The 27,175-nt window shown below is 45.9% G+C and overlaps 1 protein-coding gene across 1 annotated transcript in view; it reads right to left on the minus strand.

Moving 5' to 3' along the window:
• The window catches only part of adgrv1 (adhesion G protein-coupled receptor V1), a 171,100-nt gene extending 145,804 nt beyond the window's left edge, over positions 1–25,296 (minus strand). The window contains exons 1-17 of the mRNA XM_039013161.1: positions 25,111–25,296; positions 24,289–24,438; positions 14,992–15,087; positions 14,291–14,395; positions 13,833–13,946; positions 8,840–9,408; positions 8,453–8,723; positions 6,540–6,869; positions 5,448–5,624; positions 4,795–5,018; positions 3,361–3,487; positions 2,974–3,159; positions 2,556–2,736; positions 2,172–2,335; positions 1,888–2,011; positions 1,443–1,703; positions 253–379 (exon numbers count right to left, since the gene is read on the minus strand). Coding sequence (XP_038869089.1) covers positions 253–379; positions 1,443–1,703; positions 1,888–2,011; positions 2,172–2,335; positions 2,556–2,736; positions 2,974–3,159; positions 3,361–3,487; positions 4,795–5,018; positions 5,448–5,624; positions 6,540–6,869; positions 8,453–8,723; positions 8,840–9,408; positions 13,833–13,946; positions 14,291–14,395; positions 14,992–15,087; positions 24,289–24,438; positions 25,111–25,296 — 3,392 coding nt within the window. The remainder of the gene's footprint in view (positions 1–252; positions 380–1,442; positions 1,704–1,887; positions 2,012–2,171; positions 2,336–2,555; positions 2,737–2,973; positions 3,160–3,360; positions 3,488–4,794; positions 5,019–5,447; positions 5,625–6,539; positions 6,870–8,452; positions 8,724–8,839; positions 9,409–13,832; positions 13,947–14,290; positions 14,396–14,991; positions 15,088–24,288; positions 24,439–25,110) is intronic.
• Positions 25,297–27,175: the final 1,879 nt, after the last annotated feature.

Genomic DNA, 27,175 nt, shown 5'->3' on the forward strand with positions numbered 1-27,175 from the left:
GCTGAAAATCAAATGTGAGCACTTCCTTAGCAACCAATGACATTAGTGGACCAACGAAGTGCCAGGGAGAAGAGTGCCAACAGACATTACGGCCCCCGAGGTCCTGAATTGTCCCACACTGGATTAAATTATAACAACAGATGGTAGGATATTCAACTCAATAAGTTTATTAAGAGCTGCTAATCTATTCCAGAGGCTGGGTAAGCATGCAGGAAAGGTGTATGGTGTATTAAGGCTAGAGTTGGTCCTTACTAGAAGTTGTTGGTCTTGCCCTCTTCTACAGACCTCTCTGTGGATTCCAGGGAGAATATTCCGTTGGCCTCATCATTGGCCTCGATCACCACTGTCGCTGTGTCCGCACCATACACAACAGCGTCACCTGTCGCCACAAACACACACACACATGCTGCGTTTCAAGTCCAGCAGTTTTACATGCTTCCTAAGCATGCTTCCTGAACATATTTACGATGCCAGTTAAAACTCTATGTCCCTCGGTTGTTATTAAATAATAAATGACTGAACAAGAGAGAAACATGAAATGTCCTTCAAGTCAGTAAAATGTTCTTGTTTGAACTTAACATCTTGCTTGGTTTAAATAAAACACAGCATGTGCTTGTGCTTTTACAGGAGAAACAGAGAGAGAGAGAGAGACAGACGAGGTTGCTTTATAATACCCACATAGTATTGTCATGCTAAATATCATAACAAAAAGGAGACGGTTCTCATTACCATAGCACACAGTAACCACGGCAACCCAGCGGAGCGGGTCAGGGTTCTATATGCAGATGTCCGCCACGAAAAATAGTATAAGAGCCCTCTCTCGTTAACTAAGGCTTGGAGAGGAGCAGAGTGGGTTAACCCTTATTTTCACTCCAAGTAATCCATGCACATACAGCCAGGCCAGGCAGCGGAGTGGAGTAGTGGACTGGGCTGGCGGGCTTTGTGCTGCAGCCTGCAGAGTGAGTCTGAGTTCGGTAATTAAGTTCCCCCACAGGCCCACCCGCTTTCATCCCTGTTTGTGTCACACAATACCGGGATTAGGAGGGCTTTTCAGGGTCACCAGTGTCAATGCTAATCAACTCAGTTGCTCACCAATGTACAGAAACAGCTGTCAAAGAGACTGGAGATACTGCTAGTAAACGAGGAAAACAGTCAACGTAACGAGGCTGGTTGTTTCGTACGACAGCTGTCTCTAAAATGACTTGACCAATATCTCTTTGTGCTATTGTACTGAGAGCAGGACTTTGATTGGACAACCTTCCATACTACACAATGTGAGTAAGGCCAGGAGTTTTTCCTGACCATGTGACCTAACCAGGAACCATTCTGGAACCTAGCCGTTGTTTAAAACTAGAGCTCAGAGTTTTTCCTGTTCAGGTCACGAGGTCAGGAGAAGTATCTCGTTCGTTTGAATACGTAGAAAACGTGGCAGCCTTACACACCTGTAGTGTTGTAGAGGATGACGTAGAAGGGTTCGTCAGTCTCAGGTGTGTCGTCCTCCTCCACAGCTACAGAGATGTTCTTCGACCATTCTCCCACACCGAACACGAGCACGGTGTTGTTACTCAGCGGGGCCAAGTCACCCAGTGACGTCCCGCCGTAGTCCACACGATACATCACCGTGGCAACAAAGTCAGCCGGACCAGCCCTCAAAACAGTGAAGTTGGCCACACCCCCCTCCTGAAGCCTGACAACCACAGGCTCTGGAGGACAGAGAGACAGAGTATTACGTTGTCCTACGTCGACTGACATAACCCCCACGCCACGTGACATAAACACAAGGTCACTTGATATGGCCACTCGATGTCTGCTAACACACAGCGGCGCTTGAAAAAACTCCCAATGCTTTACATAAAGCGCTAGGGAGCAAATCAAAGATATCTTTACCTGCAAAGTAAATCGGGTCATCGTTTTTGTTAATCTGCAAGCTTGCGTTGAGTATGTTCCCAAGTCTTGCTCCCCCTGTCACGTTTAGTAGTGTGATGGTGAAATTCTCCATGTCCTCTGGGAGCTTATGTTGGAAACAAGATATTGTCAGGCAAAGATGAAGTATTGTGTAGAAAAGATAGCAGATACCATACAAACCATGACATTTTATTGACATAGATATTTATAGACATGATGTAAAGGAGCCCTGGTCAAATACTGTAGCGTTTGAGAGATGGCTTTACCTCATCAGGTACAGAGAAGAGGGTGAGGTTTTTCACATACTCCCCCTCAGCAAACACAACGTATCCCTGTATGGGGCTGACGTCAGCAGACATGTGGGGCTCTAGGACCCAGGACACAGACACCTCCCCAAAGCGACCCCTGTTCCTCACCACAGGATAGGCCACTGCCAAGGTGACCCACAACAGAACACAATATTTACAATATAATACACTCAATCCTATTCGTTTCTGTATAATCTCTCTACTGAATCTCATCTTCTAAAGAATTAAAATGACTTAAAATATGATCACAAATGTTTTCCTGTTATTTTACTTTCTTTATACTATATTGTCTTAAAGTACTGTCTAGTTTTTAGACACTGTTCCTCCACTGCTCCATTGTACCTGAGTGAGACTCGGAGCCTTTGCTCTCGTTGATGGCCTCTGCCACTCCAGACCGGCCGAACTCTATGACCCCGAAGGGGTCGTCATTCTTCCGCACCGTGATGTTGACCTCTCGGTGGTTGCCAAGGCGACTGGGTGGAGTGCTGTAGCTGCTGAGTACCATCGAGAACATCTCATCCAGCTACACACAGACACATACACACGGGCACTTTAACAGAACTGTCACACTGTAATCTGTGCACCGTGTTCTACAGGCGAACACATGTAAACGATCAAAACCAGCAAACTGATTTTGAACTTCAAAGGCATTTAAAACTGGAAACAGTAGGACCAGCGACACCCTCACAGTCAGGAGGGAGTGTCCAAGCCATACATACATGATGCCATAAAGGGGGGACAGACAGTAGTGTAGCTGTACCTCAGGGACCTCGTCAGGCCTTGCCACCAGTGCCACCAGCACCTCCCTCTCCCCGGGCTTAAACTCCAGGATGCCCGTGGCGCCGTAGAACTCGGCGTTGCCCGAGGGCATGAGGACATACCGCACCAGCTGTTTGAGCAACTGCCCCTGGGCCCTGATGACACGCAGCTCCACCGCCTCACCTTCCTATAAAGAAAAGGTCACAGGGCAAACCAGGACAAACTAGGGGTCAGAGGTGTTGCTGTTATTGATGTAGGTAATCAATTGAGAACACTTGGTAGTTTGCGAAAATGACCTGGTTGGTCAAGATGCTATTCAACATGCATCACAGTAGATGAAACAGATGAGCATCAACAGTCATGAGGCCTGTCTGTGTGCCAGACGTACGTTGATATACCAGGGTCCTCTGGAGAAGGGGGAGAACTCAAAGACTCCACCTGGGTCGTCGTTCTCCACAATGACAATCTCTCGACTGGTGAAGCCAGGCTTCAGGATCTGGTTCTCAACGTTAACCCTGCAACACAGAGGGGAACTCAGCGGCTAGACCAAAAAGGAACTCACAGGCCTTCATCTCAGTGGGAATGTGGGTTGTGGGGGAATTTTAAAACAGCCAGCATGTATTGCTTGTAAAACAACAAGGAGATACACTTCAAAGCTTTCCGCAGAAATCAAGTATTTTCATCAACTTACCCTTCATTTTAAAACAGTGAATGAGTAAATTCCTTGTATTGTCTCGTGTTCAGTATTGACCAGAGGCCTGTTGTTTGAGCTGCTCTGATTAACCGTGTCACTCAGTGGCCCCCTGAGTCTCTCTCTCTCACAGCAGGGGGGGGGGGCTGTGTGTTCTGTCCGCCTGGCCCCTGATGAGCAGGGTGTGTGTGTGTGTGTGTGTGTGTGTGTGTGTGTGTGTGTGTGTGTGTGTGTGTGTGTGTGTGTGTGTGTGTGTGTGTGTGTGTGTGTGTACATATGTGTGTGTGTGTGTGTGTGTGTGTGTGTGTGTGTGTGTGTGTGTGTGTGTGTGTGTGTGTGTGTGTGTGTGTGTACATGTGTGCGAGTGTGGCCACATAAAGGGTAAATGAAAAGCAGAGGCCGGACAGAGCAAAGCATACCAAACAAACACTTGAGTCCAACTCGCATCATGCATACAAACACTGATGTCTTTACAGGAGGGCATAAAGAATGGTTCAAATTAGGTGCAACACAAAGAAGATCCCTCCTTACTCCCCACACCCACGCTCCTCTCTTCCCAACGCACACCCCCACAAAACCACCCCAACAACACCCCTTTCCCATCAAACCAAAGGCCCAATAAATCCTAAAGTGGTCCCTTTTCCCCCTAGACAAAGTCGTGATTTAAAGCACACAAAGAGTCCAGGCTCACTCCACTCGCCACTTACCCGAAGTACACTACAAAGCGCGGAGTCTCCACCCTGCAGGAGGGGGGAGGGAGGGAGGGAGAGCCAATGTTCCCGTCACAGGTCATCGGTAACAGATGACAGGCAGGAATTGGAGTAGGGGTAGGAACAGGGCTAAGGGATAGGCTTTCCTTCTGACAACCTAGTCTCCCTGCTCATATTAGCAATTATTTAAAAAAAATACTATTTCATTGTTTTAATCATTTTAAGCACAGCCAGGCATTGTTGTTAAGTAAATGAACAAGTGGACAGTACGCTACTGATTCAAATCCCAGGACATATGGCAATGGCGTGTGGTACCTCAACAGAGCATAATCAGACACAGGCACTTATTTACATTGCTACTGACTAACAGAATGAGAATCTGTTGGCCAACCAAAAGCTCCCCAGAGTTGCTGTCCAGTACCTGTCCAGAGTGAGGGATAGGGTCTCGTTGACCTCAGGGATATCATCAGCCATGACGGTGACGTTGATGACGGCGTCACTCTGTCCCGTCAGGAACACCACTGAGCCGCTCAGGGTTTCCAGGTCGTCAGTGGTGATGTCAGCCAGATTATCTCCGATTGGTCGAAGGCTCCAGAACACCACGGCCTTGCCGTCTGTCCCGTCCCGCCGCAGGCTGAGGGTCACCTGTGGGAGGAGGAAGAATATCCTATCCCTCAACCATCTGCAATCATACGAGACATTAGGAACAAACTGACTCGTAGGATTAGAAGCCTATCCATTATAAGCACTGAAGCTACGTTACATGAAACAAGACCTGCAAATTGCTGTTCAAACATACTGTAGTGATCATTCAACTGCAGTAATTACGACTTGAAAAACATTTCATTGCGGTAAAGTCATCATTGTAACATCAAAGTAACATCCCCACACATACAGTATCTCGAGCCAGATCATTCCAGAGTCACGGTACACTACACAGGTGTGCCATTGAGCATACAGAGGGTTAGCGTACTATGCTAACGTGTGTGTCATTGATAAAGAGAGATGGTTAGCGTAATAGCGTGCCATGCTAACATGTGTGCCACAGACGCAGACAGAGGATTAGCGTTGTACCGTGCTAGCGTTGGTGTCCTCAGGCTCATACACCACCACCGTGGTGTTACTGGTGAAGCCGATCTCCCCGTTGGCGATGTCGGGGGTGACTGTGAGGGTGAGGTTGAGCGCCCCTCCGAAGCGAGGACTCACAGACGGGATGGGAGGGCTGATACTGACCAGGTCCACACTATCCAGCTGAAAGAGAGACAGCAATGATTACTAAGCACAAATCCCCTATAGCCATCTTCCAATACATGACTCATCTTTCATACCAGTAGGCCACATTTTTGTTGTGTTAGCCAAATGGAAAAATGTCTTAAAAAAAAGAAAATAAATACATGACTCTCACATGGGCAGTATACTGTATAAGTACAGGTGTGGGTTTCATTCAGGTATTGTGGAGTTATTAGTTCATCAGGGAAGGAACAGAATGTTAAGCGTTAATGCAATGTTGCAGTTTTCTCTCAGGCATTCGTGTTCTATTGTGCAGTACTGTACCTCTTTACCCCTCCATGATTCCAAATAAACCGCTCTCTTAGCTTCACACTCTCACTACACTATGAATGACTTTCTCCAAAGACCTCTCAGCACTGTCATTCTGCTTCTTCTTTGGGCTTTGTGTGTGTGTGCTTTTGCATGTGTGAGCGTGTGTGTGTGTGTGTGTGTGTGAGGGAGCAGTTTGGGACCCATTGAATGTGAAGGAGGTACTTCCATTTTGTGTTTGTTTTCAAGCGCTGCCTGATGAGGGCTGTTTGTTTGGATGCTTGGACAGATCCCATGGCAACAGGCCAGAGCACAGTTCTCAGGTCCAAGTCACTCACACATGCAAATGAGGGACCATGTATCTGGACAAGCTTGACAAAACTAAGAACCAACCAACATTTTCCTAAGCTGGAGCCGCTGACAACTTTCTAAAAACATTTGCATACAGTAGCACAGGTGAGCTACGTTCATTTAAGGTCTTCACACTCATTTAAATAAACGGATCTTCTTATCTACTGTATTTGAAACCTTGTATGAATTGTGTGTCCCCACTCCCTGTGACAGTGCTTCTATGACTGGGTCATTATTTGACCCAAAAGTGTTGCCGTCCGAGACCTCTGGCCCCACCTGGATGAGGAAGTGGGCTCCGTTCTGCAGGAAGGCGTCATTGCGGACGGGCAGGGTGAGTCTGGTCAGATCCTGGCCCTGAGAGAACAGCACGGTAGTAGAGCGGCTGCCGTTCAGCACCCCGTCCCGGGCCAGCCCGGGGTCCACGGGCCCCGCGGGGATGTAGAGGGCAGTGAGCGCTAGGGATACCTCCCCCAGGGTGCCCCCCTCCCGCAGAAAGCTAAGGGACAGGAAGCGTCCATCGGGCTGACTTTGGATGTTCTGGTTCTCCTCCGGATGGAAGCGGAACAGGCCGTACACGTCATCGCTGTCCTGGAGGTAGAACATCATCTGTGGAAGGAAGGAGGGAGGGAGAGGAAGGAGAGTGGGGAAAGGAGGAGAAATCATCAGACTCTGTGTCGTAAAGAAAGAACCCTGGGCTAATTTTAGAGATGCATCCTCTTTAATTAAATGGGCAAGAATAGCTTTCATGAGCTTTTTTTACTAGGGCTTACTGTAGATGTTTGACCAGGACTCACGGCTGTCTGACAGGTTTTAAGTGTTGCATGCTTGCAGCATTTGGAGTGTGTGTTAAATTATTTGTATTCTCTTGACGGATGCATTGATTAACTACAAGCGTTGCGTTCTAAAGCTTATAAGCAGTGCTTAGTCAACTGCTTATACACACATGGCAGCAGATACCACACGCTGAGAGTCCAACCCCTGTGTGTGTGTGTGCGTGTGTGTGTGTGTTCTAATACATTAAACATAAACAAGGGTTGGATCTACCCACTCCTTTCACACATAGCCAAGATGGGAAGCTGTGACAAAGATGGCAATAATAAAGACTTTATACTGCCACACACACACACACACACACACACACACACACACACACACACACACACACACACACACACACACACACACACACACACACACACACACACACACACACACACACACACACACACACACACACACACACACATTTGTTTTACTATCATTGTGGGGACCAAATTAAATCCTATTTTCCCTAACCCCTAACCCTAACCACAAACCCTAATCCTAAACCTGACCCTCAGCCTTAACCCTAAGCCCAAAATAGCCTTTTTCCTTGTGACGACGGGTGAAAAGTCCCCACTTGTTCGAATCTTCCTTGATTTACTATCCTTGTGAGGACACAGGCATACCCCCACAGTTGTCTTTGTTTAGATTCATTCAACCACATTAAGGGAACACCCAGTGTGAAGTGACAGTATTAATAGGGTCTACTGTACAGGACCAGTGTGTGTGCCTAGTCTCCAGCCATCCACCCACCTCCACACACACACACACACACACACACACACACACACACACACACACACACACACACACACACACACACACACACACACACACACACACACACACACACACACACACACACACACACACACACACACACACACACACACACACACACACGACCACATCCTCTAGAGAGGAGGGGACTGCTCTCCAGATGTGTCTCCCACAAGTGCAGCCCTCCCCCGCAAACTTCCTCAGGAGGGCGTGGGTAGTAGACCTGCTCCCTCCCTCCCTCCCTCTCTGTCAGGCGCTGCCCTATGTTCGACATGGCACTAAGCTCCCAGGGTTGACAAGCAGCTTTCTGACTGTCTGTCCTTCTGTCTTCCCCAGCTTGAATTTGTAATTGTAAATAAACAACAACCAACACAGAGCTCCTCAAAACCAACAGCATCAACAACATGACAGAACTGAACATAATATCTGGTTTAAATACTAGAAAACCTTATCTCTGTATACAAAACAAATCGTCAGCCTCTAGTATTAGAACTGAAACTTAAAATATAGATGGACCAATCAACCAATCCAATCAATCAACAGCAGCAGAATCCTAACCAATCATATCCTAGCCAGGCCAGACTGACCTCCATAGGCTCGTCCACTTCGGCCCCTCCCTGCACAGTGTCTGGCAGCAGTCGGAGGACAAAGGCCTCTGCTTCCTCTGGAAGCTCATCTGCTGTGATGTTCAAGGGCAAGACCGCGCTCATCTGACCCGCCGTCAACCACAGTGTGCCCGCCTCGGGGCTCAGGTCATCTGACACGGGCGAGCGGTCGCTGGAGTTCCGACTGATGGTCCAGTTGACAGAGATGTCACCGTAGTTACCGCCGTTCCTCACGATGGAGATACCGTCAAATCTTTTGGACAAGACAGGGCGGGGTTGTGAGAATAGCAGAGACACAGAAACAGTTGAGGTTCAATGTGTTTGGAAACGATCATGTTATAAGATGATACACTGATCAGTTTGACCAACCTGTCAGTCATATCCTCGTTGATACTGATTAGTTGGTTGAGGGGGCTGCCACTGATTGACAGGACCCCGTGGGGTTTATCATTGGGCTCGATGGTGACCAGGACGGCATTGGGCGGGATCAGCACGGCGTCTCCTCTCACCGTCTCCTCCAGCAGCACTACGTGGAACGACTCGGCAATCTCCGGCACCTCGTCATCGCTGACGTTGAAGAGCAGACGTGCCTCATAGACCCATGGGGGAAATGTCACCGTGCGCACCGCCTGCAGGTCCATGAAATCCACCGCCGGAGTGGCACTGCCCGCCCCGTCGCCGCTGACGACCACGTAGTCCACGGAGACCTCCGTGTCATCTGAGCCTACCAAGCGGCCGTGGTCGGCCAGGAGGCCGCGGGTTATGGTCAGGGAGATGACCCCGGCGGTCTCGGCCACGGCCATCTGGGACTGGGAGAAGCGCAGGGGGCTGTCATTACGGCGGATCTTCAGCTCCACGCTGCTGCCATTGGGGTTGAGGACCGCCCCGCCTGCCACACCTGTCAGCCTGACAGTGAACACCTCGTCATCCTCAGGGATCTGAGGGAAATCACAATGGTTAAGTGAGTGTTACCATGGAAATAGTTTCACGTTTTAATGTCACATGCACAATTACAGTGAATTGCCTTTTTTGCGAGCTCTAACCTCAACAAATACAAACAATAACAAGATAAAAAAAAATAAAAAAAAATAACAAGAAAAAACCCACACAAATTACAAAAATAAGAAATAAAAAGAACAAGGTCCGTTCCAGTAGCATATTTACAATGTGCAGTCACAACCTATCTATACCACTATATTCTCTTAATTAACCCTGAAATAACCCATCACCCCCACCCAAAATACCACCCACACCCAATACCCGTCCAACCTCTCTGACCCTGTCAAACAACCTCTCCCTTACTATATCATACATTTCACAACATAATAATACATGTTCAACCATTTCCTCTACCATACAGCCATTACACATTCCAGTACCATGTTTCCCTATCAATTTCAAAGAGGAATTCGATCCCATATGCCCTGATCTCATTCTACACAAGATAACTTCCCTTGTGTTTCCATTAAATCAAGTCAAATTTTATTAGTCACATGCGCCGAATACAACAGGTGCTGTTGAACACCAGTTGTATTCGGCGCATGTGACTAATAAAATTTGACTTGATTTAATGGAAACACAAGGGAAGTTATGTTGTGTAGAATGAGATCAGGGCATATGGGATTGAATTCACCTTACAGGGAAATGCTTACTTACCAGCCCCTAACCGACAGTGCAGTTTCAAAAAATACGGGATAAGAATAAGAGATAAAAGTAACAAGTAATTAAAGAGGAGCAGTAAAAAATAACAATATAGGTGCAGGTACAGTGTCAATGTGTGGGGGCACCGGTTAGGTAGAGTTCATTAAAGTGACTATGCATAGATGACAACAGAGAGTGGTAGTGGTGTGGAGAGGGGGGGGGCAATGTGAATAGTCTGGTTAGCCATTTGATTAGCTGTTCAGGAGTCTTATGGCTTGGGGTAGAAGCTGTTTAGAAGCCTCTTGGACCTAGACTTGGAGCTCCGGTACCGCTTGCCGTGTGGTAGCAGAGAGAACAGTCTATGACTAGGGTGGCTGGAGTCTTTGACAATTTGTAGGGCCTTCCTCTGACACCGCCTGGTATAGAGGTCCTGGATGGCAGGAAGCTTGGCTCCAGTGATGTACTGGGCCGTTCGCAATACCCTCTGTAGTGCCTTGCAGTCAGAGGCCGAGCAGTTGCCATACCAGGCAGTGATGCAACCAGTCAGGATGCTCTCGATGGTGCAGCTATAGAACCTTTTGAGGATCTGAGGACCCATGCCAAATCTTTTCAGTCTCCTGAGGGGGAATAGGTGTTGTCGTGCGGGCTTCACAACTGTCTTGGTGTGCTTGGACCATGTTAGTGTGTTGGTGATGTGGACACCAAGGAACTTGAAGCTCTCAACCTGTTCCACTGCAGCCCCGTCGACGAGAATGGGGGTGTGCTCGGTCCTCTTTTTCCTGTTGTCAACAATCATCTCCTTTGTCTTGATCACGTTGAGGGATAGGTTGTTGTCCTGGCACCACACGGCCAGGTCTCTGACCTCCTCTCTATAGGTTGTCTTGTTGTTGTCGGTGATCAGGCCTACCACTGTTGTGTCATCGGCAAATTTAATGATGGTGTTGGAGTCGTGCCTAGTTGTGCAGTCATGAGTGAACAAGGAATACAGGAGGGGGCTGAGCACGCACCCCTGAGGGGCCCCTGTGTTGAGGATCAGCGTGGCGGATGTGTTGTTACCTACCCTTACCACCTGGGGGTGGCCCGTCAGGAAGTCCAGGATCCAGTTGCAGAGGGAGGTGTTTAGTCCCAGGGTCCTTAGCTTATTGATGAGCTTTGAGGGCACTATGGTGTTGAACGCTGAGCTGTAGTCAATGAATAGCATTCTCACATAGGTGTTCCTTTTGTCCAGGTGGGAAAGGGCAGTGTGGAGTGCAATAGAGACTGCATTATCTGTGGATCTGTTGGGGCGGTATGCAAATTGGACCGGGTCTAGGGTTTCTGGGATGATGGTGTTGAAGTGAGCCATGACCAGCCTTTCAAAGCACTTCCTGGCTACAGACGTGAGTGCTATGGGTTGGTAGTCATTTAGGCAGGTTACCACAGTGTTCTTGGGCACAGGCACTATGGTGGTCTGCTTAAAACATGTTGGTATTACAGACTCGGACAGGGAGAGGCTGAAAACGTCAGTGAAGACACTTGCTAGTTGGTCAGCGCATGCTCGCAGTACACGTCCTGGTAATTCGTCTGGCCCTGCGGCCTTGTGAATGTTGACCTGTCAAAAGGTCTTACTCACATCAGCTGCGGAGAGTGTGAACACACAGTCTTCCGGTACTGCTGGTGCTCTCATGCATGTTTCAGTGTTATTTGCCTCGAAGCGAGCATAGAAGTAGTTTAGCTCGTCCGGTAGGCTCGTGTCACTGGGCAGCTCTCGGCTGTGCTTACCTTTGTAGTCTGTAATGGTTTGCAGGCCCTGCCACATCCAACGAGCGTCAGAGCCATTGTAATACGATTTGATCTTAGTCCTGTATTGACGCTTTGCCTGTTTGATGGTTTGTCGGAGGGCATAGTGGGATTTCTTATAAGCTTCCAGTCCCGCTCCTTGAAAGCGGCAGCTTTAGCCTTTAGCTCAGTGCGGATGCTGCCTGTAATCCATGGTTTCTGGTTCGGGTATGTACGTACGATCACTGTGGGGACGATGTCATCTATGCACTTATTGATGAAGCCAATGACTGATGTGATGTACTCCTTAATGCCATTGGAGGAATCCCGGAGCATATTCCAGTCTGTGCTAGCAAAACAGTCCTGTAGCTTAGCATCTGCTTCATCTGACCACTTTTTTATTGATCTAGTCACTGGTGTTTCCTGCTTTAATTGTTGCTTGTTAGCAGGAATCAGGAGGATAGAATTATGGTCAGATTTGCCAAATGGAGGGCGAGGGAGAGCTTTGTATGCGCCTCTGTGTGTGGAGTAAAGGTGGTACAGAGTTTTTTTCCCCTTTGGTTGCACATTTAACATGCTGATAGAAATTTGTTAAAACAGATTTAAGTTTCTCTGCATTAAAGCATTTTCTTATGGCGGAATACAGCCCATTCAATGCTGTCTTAGTGCCAGCCTCTGACTGTGGTGGTATGTAAAACAGCTACGAAAAATACAGATGAAAACTAGGTAGATAGTGTGGTCTACAGCTTATCATGAGATACTCTACCTCAGGCGAGCAATAGCTAGAGACTTCCTTAGATGTTGTGCACCAGCTGTTATTTACAAAAATACATAGTCCGCCGCCCTTTGTCTTACCAGACGCCGCTGTTCTATCCTGCCGGTACAGCGTATAACCAGACAGTTGTACGTTGATAATGTCGTCGTTCAGCCATGACTCCGTGAAGCATAATATACAACAGTTTTGAATGTCCCGTTGGTGGTTTAATCTTCCGCGTAGGTCATCTATTTTATTGTCCAAAGATTGCCCATTTGCTAGCAGAATGAAAGGAAGTGGAGGTTTATTCGATCTCCGCCGAATTCTCAGAAGGCACCTCCGACCTCCGGACCCTTTTTCTCCGCCTCCTCTTCACGCAAATCACGGGGATTTGGTCCTGTTCCCGAGAAAGCAGTATATCGTTCGCGTCACACTCGTCAGACTCGTTAAATGAAAAAAAAGGATTCTGCCAGTCCGTGGTGAGTAATCGCAGTCCTGATGTCCAGAAGTTATTTTCGGTCATAAGAGACGGTAGCGGCAACATTATGTACAAAATAAGTAAAAAAATAAGTAACAAACAAAGCAAATATACAAACAAAAAACACAATTGGTTGGGGACACGTAAAACGTCTGCCTTTTTCTCCGGCAGATACAATACTTTTCGTTGTATGCTGTATGCAAGGGCATGCGGTACAAATCACATTACTGTGGAAGCACCTCCTCTAAGAATATGAATTTAGCTGTTTGAGAAGGTTTGAATCCGAAGCAACCTGCCTACACATAGTTTGAAGTATAATACCAACATAGCTACTGTAGTAGGTCAAAGCTGTGTGCTGGAACACCTTGGTAGAGCATGGGTGGTATAGGCATTGTGGTGCTTATGTGAATTTCCTTTCTTTTTTTGGTTTCAGACCAATGCCTATTCTCTCTTAAAACATCGTTTTTTGATTTTAATATTTATAGGGGTAAGGTGACTAAGCATCAGGATATATGATAAACAGAGTAGCAGCAGTGCATATGATTATTAGATATACTAGATACATTAGGTACATAATATGGGAATATATAGTGTTGTTTAAATAGTTTACTGATATGTAACTCTGGGTTTTCTTAGCCTGCAAAAGAAAGATGATCGATGTGTTTGATGTGAAGCTGTCTGGTAAAAGGTGTAAGTGATAGCATACAGAAGGGGTGGAGAGGACAGGGTACCTGGTCATCCTGGATGAGGATGCTAAATACCACCAAAGCTCGTCCAGGTGGAATGGTGATGTTCCCCCGGTCTGGACTGAGGTCCTCCAGGGCAGGGTTAGGGCCTTCCGAGATCTGCCCGTGTAGAAACCACAACATATTGCTCACATATTGTCATCAGAATGACAGGAATACGTTTATCTTAAAAGTGTGTATCTGCATGTGTGTGTGTGTGTGTGTGTGTGTGTGTGTGTGTGTGTGTGTGTGTGTGTGTGTGTGTGTGTGTGTGTGTGTGTGTGTGTGTGTGTGTGTGTGTGTGTGTGTGTCTGTGTGTGTGTGTGTGTGTGTGTGTGTGGCTGGCATAAGTAGACCGGGTGACAGATAGACATCCATACTAAAATGCAACCGGCCTAATGATCTGACATGCCCTAACCAAAGGGAGGTCAAACAGGGATCAGTTACTGTTACAGTGACCTCACCTCAAAGTTGACCGTCACTGTCCCATACGTCCCCTTCTCTCTGACCAGGCTGAGAGGCACATACTGGTTCCTCCCTCTAGGCTCATCCACAATGATCTGTTCAGTCTGGAAGAGAGAAAGAGAAAGAGAGAGAGAGAATTAACATTGTCTTTAGTGATTATGAAATTAATTAGTTCCTCTTCACAAGACCACATGATGAGCATATTGACTATAAAACTAAACAAAAACATGTTTCAGAATCGTAATTCCGGAGGCAGAGAGTCCTTCATTGATTTCCAAGAAGCAAAATAATGATCCCGAATAAGACCCTAAGGGGGATGCAGGCAGGACCCAATACTATGGTTACCATAGTAACTCTCAAAACTCCCACTGACAAGTTAATCCTAGGAGCAAACTGCAGCCTTTGTGGTTGTGCTGCCCCTGGCAACCCCAGACCCCTCCTGCACAACCATCTGCATGGATACCCTCTGTGGCATTTGACCCCCACCCTTGCCCCACCCCTCCCCTGTCCAAAGCTTAATTTCCTTATCCTGACTGTGGCTAAAGCCTTCCCTCTCAATCTAACATGGTACGTACTGTAGTAGGTAGCCGAACCTGGGATTCGCTTTACATTCAATGACGGTTAAAACGGAACTGGTTGATTGGAATGTAGGCCTATGCTATAAGCAAGAATCAACACCAGACAGATAGATGTTTCTTACAGAGTTGAAGGAGATGATTCCGAAGGCATTGTCATTGGACAGGATGGTGATGGTGGCTCTGTTGGGCGTCCCGAGTCTCACGCCATTGGAGGAGCTCTGAAAGAAGAGAAAGGATGAGAAATCCATAGTTCTATCCCCTTATCAGGCACACAAACAGTATCATATCCCTTTTATACGAAGACAAAAATGTGCCATCTTTTAATGTGCCATCTTCTTTGTACCACTTTACATCTGAAAGGTGAAGCCAGTAACAAAGCCGGTACATTCACGAGGCTTCACCTAAATGCTTTGAATGCATTTATGCTCTCCGTGTAAATGTGTGTAGTTCTAACGTTGAGCTGTTCTTGTCTATTGTCACAGAAATGCCTTGGCGTTAAGCCTGGGGGAGCACACAAGCACATCTGCCACTTCATCTTTTTGTATTGTACTTTGACAGGTAAATATTTAAAGGAGCCTTATAATTAGCGAATAAATGATGGGTTAATATGTATATGTTTCTAACTTAGACCACAAATCTGTCTTCAGCCCAAATAACTGGTGGGGAGTTTGAAAGCAAAGCGCGATGGTGAGATCACATTGGCTGATAAATTGACACACTGAAAACATCCAAACGAGTAAACAACACTTGATGATCAGCCATTGATTCATTTTTTTGTGAAGAAGGTGGTTTAACGGTGGCACCACATTTTCAAGTGCGTGCGATGTCTTTAACCACTCGACATTGGTAAACTAGGGGATTTCTTTGTGTATATTCAATGGATTTATTCAAATAGCCCACCCATATCGGCACACCCCTTCTCCCACCCCTCACCGATGCCGGCTGTGCACGGGGATGTATAAAAGGCGTATACCCACAAGAAAGTGGTAAAAATGGGAGTGTTTCAAAAGGGGTCATATACTATAAACATTGCCAGATTTTGTTACTGGTCACATACCGTCAATTCTGTCTGAAATAGGTATCACACAAACACTCTCACTGCATGGAAAGCAGAGTTTTTGGGTGAAATCGGATCAACTATATTCCCGTGAAATTTGAGGTGCACGGTCGTGGTGGGAACTTCCCAATCATTCCTGCACACTCCCACACATCCCCGAACACGGATACGCATGATATGGGAATGTCTAGGATAGCACGTTTCTGGAAATGTTCGGACTATGCACGACACGTACATTTTTCAACGGCTGCAGGCGGGGAAATCCCTATTTCGTCAGGTAGTGGAAGAGAAGCCCAGTGAAGAGAAACCCATTCTCCTTGTCTTCATATTTTTCCTGTTTTCCGGTTTGTAACATTTATAAGAATGGTTTCGTTTTCAAAATCTAGCGAAAACATGTTTATCTAAACTGTTATGAGTTTTCTGGTTATTTTGATGTATCAAGTGTTTTGAACGAGAGAAAAACGAGTGAGCTACCTAAGCTAGCTAACTTTGTATGTAATGAGAACAAGATCGTGTCTCGGATTATTTTTATTTCTGTTATAAATATTTTGGCTGTTTCTTTTTTGGATGACTGTATTTACATGTGTAAATATGAACCATGCAAATTACAGTTGAAGTCGGAAGTTTACATACACCTTAGCCACATTTAAACTCAGTTTTTCACAATTCCTGACCTTTAATCCAAGTAAAAATTCCCTGTTTTAGGTCAGTTAGAATCACCACTTCATTATAAGAATGTGAAATGTCAGAATAATAGTAGAGAGAATGATTTATTTCAGCTTTTATTTCTTTCATCACATTCCCAGTGGGTCAGAAGTGTTCATACACTCAATTAGTATTTGGTAACATTGCCTTTAAATTGTTTAACTTGGGTCAAATGTTTTGGGTAGCCTTCCACAAGCTTCCCGCAATAAGTTGAGTGAATTTTGTCCTATTCCTCCTGACAGAGCTGGTGTAACTGAGTCAGGTTTGTAGGCCTCCTTGCTCGCACATGCTTTTTCAGTTCTGCCCACACATTTTCTATAGGATTGAGGTCAGGGCTTTGTGATGGCCACTCCAATACCTTGACTTTGTTGTCCTTAAGCCATTTTGCCACAACTTTGGAAGTATGCTTGGGGTCATTGTCCATTTGGAAGACCCATTTGCGACCAAGCTTTAACTTCCCAACTGATGTCTTGAGATGTTGCTTCAATATAACCACACTTTCCCCTACCTCATGATGCCATCTATTTTGTGAAGTGCACCAGTCCCTCCTGCAGCAAAGCACCCCCACAATATGATGCTGCCACCCCCGTGCTTCATGGGATGGTGTTCTTCGGCCTGCAAGCCTCCCCCTTTTTCCTCCAAACATAACGATGGTCATTACGGCTAAACAGCTCTATTTTTGTTTCATCAGACCAGAGAACAATTCTCCAAAAAGTATCTTTGTCCTCATGTGCAGTTGCAAACCATAGTCTGGCATTTTTATGGCGGTTTTGGAGCAGTGGCTTCTTCCTTGCTGAGCGGCCTTTCAGGTTATGTCGATATTGGACTCGTTTTACTGTGGATATAGATACTTTTGTACCGGTTTCCTCCATCATCTTCACAAGGTCCTTTGCTGTTGTTCTGGGATTGATTTTCACTTTTCGCACCAAAGTATGTTCATCTCTAGGAGACAGAATACGTCTCCTTCCTGAGCGGTATGATGGCTGCGTGGTCCTATGGTGTTTATACTTGCGTACTATTGTTTGTACAGATGAACGTGGTACCTTCAGGCATTTGGAAATTGCTCCCAAGGATGAACCAGACTTGTGGAGGTTTTTTTCTGAGGTCTTGGCTGATTTCTTTTGATTTTCCCATGATGTAAAGCAAAGAGGTACTGAGTTTGAAGGTAAGTCTTGAAATACATCCACAGGTACATCTCCAATTGACTCAAATTATATCAATTAGCCTATCAGAAGCTTCTAAAGCCATGACATTGTTTTCTGGAATTTTCCAAGCTGTTTAAAGGCACAGTCAACTTAGTGTATGTAAACCTCTGACCCACTGGAATTGTGATACAGTGAGTTATAAGTGAAATAATCTGTCTGTAAACAATTGTTGGAAACATTACTTGTGTCATGCACGAAGTAGATTTGTAGACTTGCCAAAACTATAGTTTGTTAACAAGAATTTACACATTTGTGGAGTGGTTGTAAAACGAGTTAATGACTCCAAACTAAGTGTATGTAAACTTCTGACTTCAATTGTATATGTATTTTAAAAGTTTAATTTTCATATAAATTGTATCTAACGGTCCCAATGCTAATTGCTAACCACTAGCGTTATCTAGCGCAGTGGTAGGTGATAGCTAGCCTACCATTTCACTCTACTAGCTAGCTTATGTTGTTGTTAGCTAGCTGTTCATGGGGTTTTGCCACATTTAATACACAAGGCTCTTCTATAGTTTATGTGTACAATTAGCACTGTATAAATGTGAGTGAATGAGATGTACTGTTGTTGCCCATACAATGCAGGGTGTCATAGCTATATACATATCTAGTGAGCGAAAAAAAGAGTGAAACTGTCAAAGGTATGTTTAACGCCCTTTTTACATACGATAGCGAGGCGCTGCACCGGTGTCCTGGCCACCAAAACAACATACAATGAACCATGTGTTTTTATCCAGTGCGGGTTCTTGCTCCACCTCCTGTATTACGTGATTGTGAGGTGGGCGTATCTCTCAGGTTTACCTGAGAACATGGGGGACACAATCTTGGAGAAACATGCAAAGAAGTGTCGCCAGAGGAGAAAGCGGGTAAGCCTTTTGGACAAGTAGCTTCTGTGTAACACTAGGTTCGTTACTCCTGTATTACTACTAGTCCAATTACATGTTTCAAGTTCTCTATTTGAGTCTAGAATGAAAACAGATGTCGAATTGCACCCACCTGGTTTAGAGTGTTATGTTTCCTACTCTATTCCAGATATCTGCAGCTCTGTGCACTGCCAGTATCACATGCATAACGTGTTGCATATCTTCTTTGATTATAATGACCTTTGGGTAGGTGTTTGTGGGTGATACAACCAGTGCACGGAGCCAAAAGGCATGTGGAGACCCTTTCAACCAGGTGGATGGAACTCAACTATTGTTTTCGCAATACACGAGCAGCCGCACGCACACAAGCCTAAAACCGGTGTGGCGGTAATACGGTCACCGCAACAGCCTTACTTGAGACTGGCATTTGTTTACTGTGTTCTATTGCTTTCTTCGTTTTTTGCTTCTAGATGCATGGTCGAGAGGAGTTAATGTTGACCTGATGAGCAATGAGGAAGATGGTCTGCAAAACGGCAAACCAGTGTGGTTCATCAAGCCCCCCTCCCCCCCTACTTCCGGGGTGAGGTGCTCACTGCCCTTTGTCAAGAACTACAGAGCTGCTTGGAGAGGGACCAGTGCTACTTGGTGAGCCACACCACACGGATCATGTCTGGGGAGTTTTCGTCAAGGCAACCTAGATCCCATGGACCTCTCAACCCTCAGAACTATAGCACCACAGTAACCCCAATAGATGCAGAGGTCAATGGAACTCAACCAAAACAATGGAAATGCCATGGAAACATGTGGGGGAAAGATGCCCAGGGGGAAAGATCGCAAGTCTCCTCATTGCCCCCCAGCAAAATTTGCCTACATTTAGGCAATTGTTTATATGTGTATTTCACACTCTGCTAAAGTAAAAATTGGAGTATAATGCTTGTAAGGATGTCAACCCCAATACATGTTCATGTCATCATCACCAATCTACTACATTATAGTTAAAAATGACTTTGAATGCCACTACCGATTTCTCTATGCTAGCTATGCTACCAGCTCATACGAACGGTAGTTAACATTTAGCAGTCACTTCTTCTAAACCTGAAAAGGAACTTCTTCTAAATGTTATGAAGTGAAAACAGACAAAAATATCCAAATCTGACTTTAGTAACCACATTGTTGGTCTGTTACACTACATCAATCATGACGGATTTGCCGAATATCCAATTTGTTACATCAGATTTGTTGAATGGGCGCCAATCCAGCGTCCCTCTTATATCCCCCACGGTCTGCTTTCCATTGACCTCTTTACTGCATCGATGTAGGCCAATGGCGGTCAGTGCCATTTAAGATGAGGGAGGGCGATTTTCATATTTCATTCACCCAGTTTAATGTAACAGCGATAGGTTTAGGCTACTACATGATATTCACATTTTCCCTATATCTATCATGAGGTTGCTACAACCTAGCCTATGAATGACAGTTTACAACGTAGGTAAACACAGGTTGAGAGATAAATTTGAGCTGACAGACAGTGACACATGGACAGGCGGTGAAGTTCAATGCCGCCTTGCACACTCTTGCCTGCATCTAGCTGATATAGGGTGTAATCATTAGTTCAACAGTTGCAAACAAAAGTTTCTACAAATTCAGGTATGTTTATCCCTGTTTTGTTCCGTTTGTTTCCGTTTAAGAAACGTTTTCAACAGAATTGGCAGAATGAATACACCCCTGATCACACGTAAACACAGTTCACTTTCATAAAAAAAACACGTTGTATACCTTCTCGCATCTACAGTATCTCTCTCTATTTCTCTCTTGCTTCTCCTTCATTTTGGAATAAATTAATTTGTTCAAAACTGTTCAACTACTGTCTTTCTCTCTCTTTGAGTCAACTACTCACCACATTTTATGCACTGCAGTGCTAGCTAGCTGTAGCTTATGCTTTTAGTACTAAATTCATCCTTTGATTGGGCAGACAACATGTCAGTTCATGCTGCAAGAGTTCTGATAGGTTGGAGGATGTCCTCCGGAAGTTGTCATGAGTATTGTGTAAGTCTATGGAAGGGAGTGAGAACAATGAGCCTCCTAGGTTTTGTATTGAAGTCAATGTACCCAGAGGAGGACAGAAGCTAGCTGTCCTCCGGCTATACCATGGTGCTACCCTACAGAGCGCTGTTGAGATTACTGTAGACCTTCTTTGCAGAATAGTGTGTTTTAATCAATTATTTGGTGACATGATTATATTTAGTATAGTTTTATCTAAAAAGGTTAACTTTTTGAATGTTTTAAAATGTTAAGTTTTATGAAATTCACTGAGGAGGATGGTCCTCCTCTTCATCCTCTGAGTAGCCTCCACTGATGGATGCTTGCCCTGGACCAAGCTGGATTACTGTCAGTACTGTGGTTGATCCTTTTGAAAACCCTTTTGTTGATCTTTGAATTTTGAATAGGCTCGTTCATATTCCTCCATCTGGTGCTTACCTGTTTACACCCAGGTAAGCAACACATTCGAAATTCCAAGATTAATGAAAGTTTAAAAAAAATATCAGGCAGAGTACTGTCAGGAGTCTTGGCCCAGGGCTAGCTTTCATGGGGTTTACTTTAGTTTAAGGCTTTGCTTAGCCTAAATGCAGATACTATTACCCGCTTTCTCCTGCTCTACTGAAATTAATTGCCATCCTTCAAGAAGTGATTAAGTGGATTTGTGTGTTTTATTCAAGGAACTAAGAGCTGTTTAGAGATAGTATAGCTATGTCTATGTCATAAGGTGCTGGAAAAACCTTGATAGTGGTGCTCAAATGTTATTTCTGAAAAGGTGTAGGAACCCTGATGTGTGATACTAATAAGAAAAGAAAATCCTTTATTTACTCATTCATTCATAATTCCCTGTAATTCATGAATTCATTAAATAATGAATTGTGTTTTTAATATACCAGTGACAGTCACTAAAGCAAGCTAGCAATGACTACACTCATAGAAATGGGGCTCTAAAAGGGTTCTTCGGATGTCCCCATAGGAGAACCCTTTTTGGTTCCAGGTAGAACCCTTTTGGGTACAATGTAGAACCCTCTCTAGAAAGGGTTCTAGATGGAACCCAAATGGTTTCTACCTGTAACCAAAAAAGGTTATTGAAAAGGTTGTGGGCATCCCATTCCTGATGTACATGATCACGTCTTTTTAAAATATTTGCTCGAAATTACAAGGTTGGAAAATACACCAGCACTGAATGAAGTCATGTTTTAATTTTTTGGGGGAAGAAATGTCTTAGGAAACTTGGACTTTGAAAGCATCCAATTTTTCCTATGTTCCGTAGAACGGGTTCAAGATGGAACCCAAATGGGTTCTACCTGTAACCAAAAAAAGGTTATTGAAAAGGTTCTCCTATGGGGACAGCCGAAGAACCCTTTAAGGTTCTAGATAGAGTGTAGCCTTAGCATTCATTGGGGCGAATAAGCATGTGCAGTCTTGAGCAAGTGCAAGATCATTAACTGACATTTATAGGAGTGACGTGGGCGGACGTAGACGGAGATGTAATGCAATTGACGTCAAACATGCACCAGAATTTCAAGATATGTCCTGGTACGTGGGTAGAACTATGTGGTCATTTCAGGGGTATTACTGAACCGTTTCCGGACATATACAAGTCCCTGCATGTTCGTGCACTAAAGTGATCCATTTCCGGAGATACAGTATACAGAATGTATGCAGGGCCATACATGGCTCGACACTTGCACATTTCCAGAAACGGTATGTTTTCCGACTAATGTTCTGTTGTTGAAAGTCAGATTAATAAAATAGCTCATTTAAAACGTTCACATGCATTGCAAGGAGAACGATTTCCCTGAAAATGCTGTTTACATGGACACATCTGAAATCAGATTACCTGACAGTGTGCCCAATGCAGAACCATTGTGTGTGTGCGTGTGCGTGTGTGTGTGTGTGTGTATGAGACTGAGGGAGAAAAAGAGCTTAGCCCCTCTGCTTTCACCTCTCTATTCAGACATGGCTTTTCCCAGCTGTAACAGAGCTTTCTTTCAGGGGCTGAGCTCTTGTTGTGACCGACACACAGACACAGAATCCACACGCTCTCACAATCCAGCCTGCAGGCCCTGCCAGGGGCCCGTTCCCTCTGGGACACAAACACAGCCCACCAACCACCAACCCTCCACAGGAATCCCAGCTCCCCAGGCCAGCCCAGCCGTGCCCTGCACCCCCAGCCCAGACCCTAGCAGTATGCACAGGATAAGTGGACAGAACCTGTCATGGTCTTGCCAAGCAGGGTGGTAGCATTACAGTATGAGGGACCGTTCCTGGACTTTTTGCTGAGCTCATTGGGATTTTGTGCTAAACTCAATTCCAGCTCTCCCTGTGTTTTGGATTAACTTAACTCTACATTTCCTCTATTATAAAAAGAACATCTTTATCCAGCATTATAGTGTAGCCCAGCCGGTGATTACACAATTACTCAGAAGAAGAAAGGGAACACCAAACACTCCCATCTCCAACCAATCGCATCCTGTCCAAAACAACTGTCCTTCCATCATTTTGGAATTTATTGAGCCTAACAGCTTTCTGCTTGTCAGAAATGACTGATTCACCAAGCCATCATCCTCTCGTACCCTCTGCTTGATATGTGAGGGCCCTAGGCACGTAGCTCATCATCCAGCCAGACCTTTGCTTGCTTGGTTGTCTTGCCTCTCTTTCACAGAGCCATTAGTCAGAGTGTGTGGACAGGCATACAGTGGGAGCCAGGCCCTTCATCATCCATCACATGACGGCAGCCCGCTAATGACACCATGGCAATCGGACTCTAGGTGCAAGGCATCCTGCACAGCCACCGTCAACACAGAAAAAATGTAACATTACTCTCTATGCATCGTGGGAAGGGTATCTTTCTGCAGAGCTGTTTGCCTGTGCCATGGCCGCCTACACTCATGTCAGGCTCTAGATTATACCCTTCTACTGTGAGAGAATCCTCCGATCTGTTCTCTAGCATTTTCCCTCCCAACCACGGTCCCCAGCTACAGGAAGCACATTGGTTTCTCTGGTCTGTTTGATGGTGTGAAACGGCTGTCTTGCTGTGACTTCACACAGCCCCTGACTGGGCTTTAATCTACTGTGTGGTGAAGCCTTGGCTGTCAAAATGGCTGTCTGCTCACAAAGGTGTCTTTAAGTGGGGCTCTCTTCAGCGGCCTAGCCCTGGAGAAGCCATATAGAAACACATCAAAGGGCATCCAGGGCCTCTCAAGTCTTTCTGCTGGGGTTGTAAAGGCAGGGCTCCGGGGCCCCCACTCGGCAGTGGTTGGACCAGGATGAGGGTACTCAGGTACTCAGGGGCAGGATGGGAACACTAGAGATCTTTGTGGGATAACTGACTAAGGTTCTACATCGGAGGCCAAAAGAAGGAGGCCTCATTTTTCACTCATAGACACACTCATGAGCATTACAACACATACACAAACGCACACACACGCACATATTAACACATGAGCGTAGTATGAGGGCAACCATAACAACCGCTGACATTGAATGACCGCTGACACACACATGCACACACAGACCACCCAACCCAACGCACACTCTTTTCGTTACCTGTAGCCTGAGGTTGAAGACAAAGGTCTCATCGGCCTCGGGCAGCTCGTCGTCCCTGACTGCGATGAAGACGGTCTTACTGGCCTCTGAGGACAGCAGGAAGGCTGCAGCCGTGGTGGCCTCAAAGTCCCCCGTGTCATCTCCCTCCAACTGGAAGCAACAAGGACAGTTGACGTGGTCATCGTTATTGTCATAATTTGGCACGATCGTTTACCACTTGAACACCCAGTCAAAACACACAAACTCGGCCCGTACAAAAATATAGAATGCCGGGGTCAACTAAAGTGCTGAAACAGAAGATGACACCTTCTGTTTCATTCTCTGGGGATATAGTACTGACATTTAAGGAACTGCAAAAACAATATAAGAGTTTCTTCAGGCCTGGGAAAGTCCCAGGCAGGCCATCAGTTTCCCAGACACCCATGGGGAGGGAGCAGGCAGTGACACACATTCTGATGTGGGTGACAATAACTGCAGACGTCGACCTTTCATGTCACCCTCTACCTCCCACAGTAAAAATGTCACTGATCTATTCCCCTAAGGAGAACTGTGCATGAGAACTCAGGAGCAGATCAGTGAAACCAGGGGTTTGGGTTAAGGCTCTCGTTGTGATGCCCTACTGCTGTGTGTTGCTAATCATGGCTTGTCACTGTTGCTTTAACAACACTTAACCTGTCCCCTGCCAGACTTAGGTCAGAGAGGCTAAAGCCAGTTTAGAGGAGATGACATAAACACACAAAGACGTATCGAGATAACACTACAGTAGGTCGGACACTCAACAGGTGACCTAAAACAGTCCTCCTATGACCAGGCCGTTCCTACCAGAACCAGCGCGGTCACGTTGACCGGGTCTCCGATCCTCTCCACTACCAGGCGCACCACGGTGCGGCTGCTCTCGTTGACCACGAAGTCCGTCTGTCCCAGGAACCTCAGTTCAGCCGACTCGGGCCTGGCACTCGGGATGGACAGAGCCAGAATCAACCCAGCTAGTGTGAGGATAGTGTGCATTCCTGACAGAGGAACACAGACAGACAGAAGAGAGGATCAGATAGAGATGACTGAAGGGAACATGGTCTCTTTGACCTCTATTACCCTGCTCAAACTATAGTCCAGCTGCGCACCGGAATATAAAGTGATACTTGCATTAAAATATCCCATGCCTTAACCCGTGCTGTTTTTGGATTGTCATGATGACTTGTCTAGATTCTCGTTTCACCCCGCTTGACTAGTGAAATTTGCCATCACATCCATCAATAATAATGTGATAGACAACGGTCTTCCTAGAGACAGTTGAGATAGCCTGTGGGATTTTATGAGTCAGCTTTACATGGTCTAAACACCAGTACTCCCACCCTCTCCTTCCTGCTAAGAATCTAATCCGAGAGCGACGCAGCCCACAGACAGTTGTCATGGCTAACAAAACAAACAACACGACAAGTGGGTGTGGTCACCGTAATGCAAAGTTGTGGGCATCCCGTTCCTGATGTACATGATCATGTCTTTTTAAAATATTTGCTCGAAATTACAAGGTTGGAAAATACACCAGCACTGAATGAAGTCATGTTTTCATTTTTTGGGGGAAGAAATGTGTTAGGAAACTTTGACTTTGAAAGCATCCAATTTTTCCTATGTTCCGTCCCTGTTAGATCACTTAGGTTATTTTCAGTATCATGGTGTGTTTCATAGAGAAAACATGAATCAATAAAGGTGTCATGCTGGAGAACTGAACGGAACAACTACTTAGATTTAAAATTCTACTTTGTACCCTATGATAATCAAAAATAATATAAATCAACAAACCATCAAATGAACAGATATTCAAAATATTGATACAGTATATATATTTGTGTCTTTACGCTTCTCTGTGTGTGTGTGTGTGTGTGTGTGTGTGTGTGTGTGTGTGTGTGTGTGTGTGTGTGTGTGTGTGTGTGTGTGTGTGCGTGCGTGTGTGCGTGTGTGCGTGCGTGCGTGCGTGCGTGCGTGAGGTTGCATGCATTTGTGTGCCTGGGTGTATGCCTGTGGTGGACAGGGTGCTGTGAAAGCTATCAAAAGTGGATTAAGAGCTGATGAGTAGCGGGGCAGGGCAGGGGAGGCAGAGGGAGCCGGGACAAAGAGGAGACAGTGGGGGAGTAAAGCCTGTTATTCTGCCTGCTGTCTCCCCTGGGGATGGGAACTTCCTGCCCCACTGACACAGATCACATCACACTCAGAGAGACTCTCTCGCTCTCTCTATCACTCCGTAGGCCCACTCTCGCTGTATCACTTCATCGCTACACAGATGCCCACCAACACCATTGTTACCTCACTATCTCTCATATCCTCTGGCATACAGTGTCTCTCTCTCACTCTTAATCTTTCCCCTTACATTCACTCTTTACCTCTCGGCATTTATAAACAGCACCCCCCCCCCTCCTATTCTTTTAAATGGATGGCAAACAAATGTAAACTTCGTGAAATTCAGAGAGTGAGAAAGATTGCTTTTAGTCGCTCCACAAAACCACACGTCCACTGACCCAAAAACCAAAGGCATGATGCTGGGGAGATGCTGGGTGTGTTGCCTCAGCCTGGTTATGTGCAGCGCGCCAGTCTTTGTCCTGACGCTGCCTCCACTGCCAACTCTGACACTGGGGCTCCTGGGCCATGCAGGGCCTGTCTGTCAGAGCACAAGGCAGCATGGAAAGCCTGGCTGAGCCTCCTGACATTGATAAGGCTCTGAACAGTCCAACTCCACAAACACTTCTGCCAGTACCGCCACGGGACATACGTCCTCCTGGGAGCGTCAAAGGCCTCAGAGGCCAGAGACTGCAGACAGCGGGGTGATAGGCCAGGACAGTGGAGCCCAGATTGAAGCGGCACCATACACACACTACCAGATCTGTCCATCATA

The sequence above is a fragment of the Salvelinus namaycush genome, chromosome 18 (assembly GCF_016432855.1).
Source record: "Salvelinus namaycush isolate Seneca chromosome 18, SaNama_1.0, whole genome shotgun sequence".
Taxonomy (NCBI): Eukaryota; Metazoa; Chordata; class Actinopteri; order Salmoniformes; family Salmonidae; genus Salvelinus; species Salvelinus namaycush.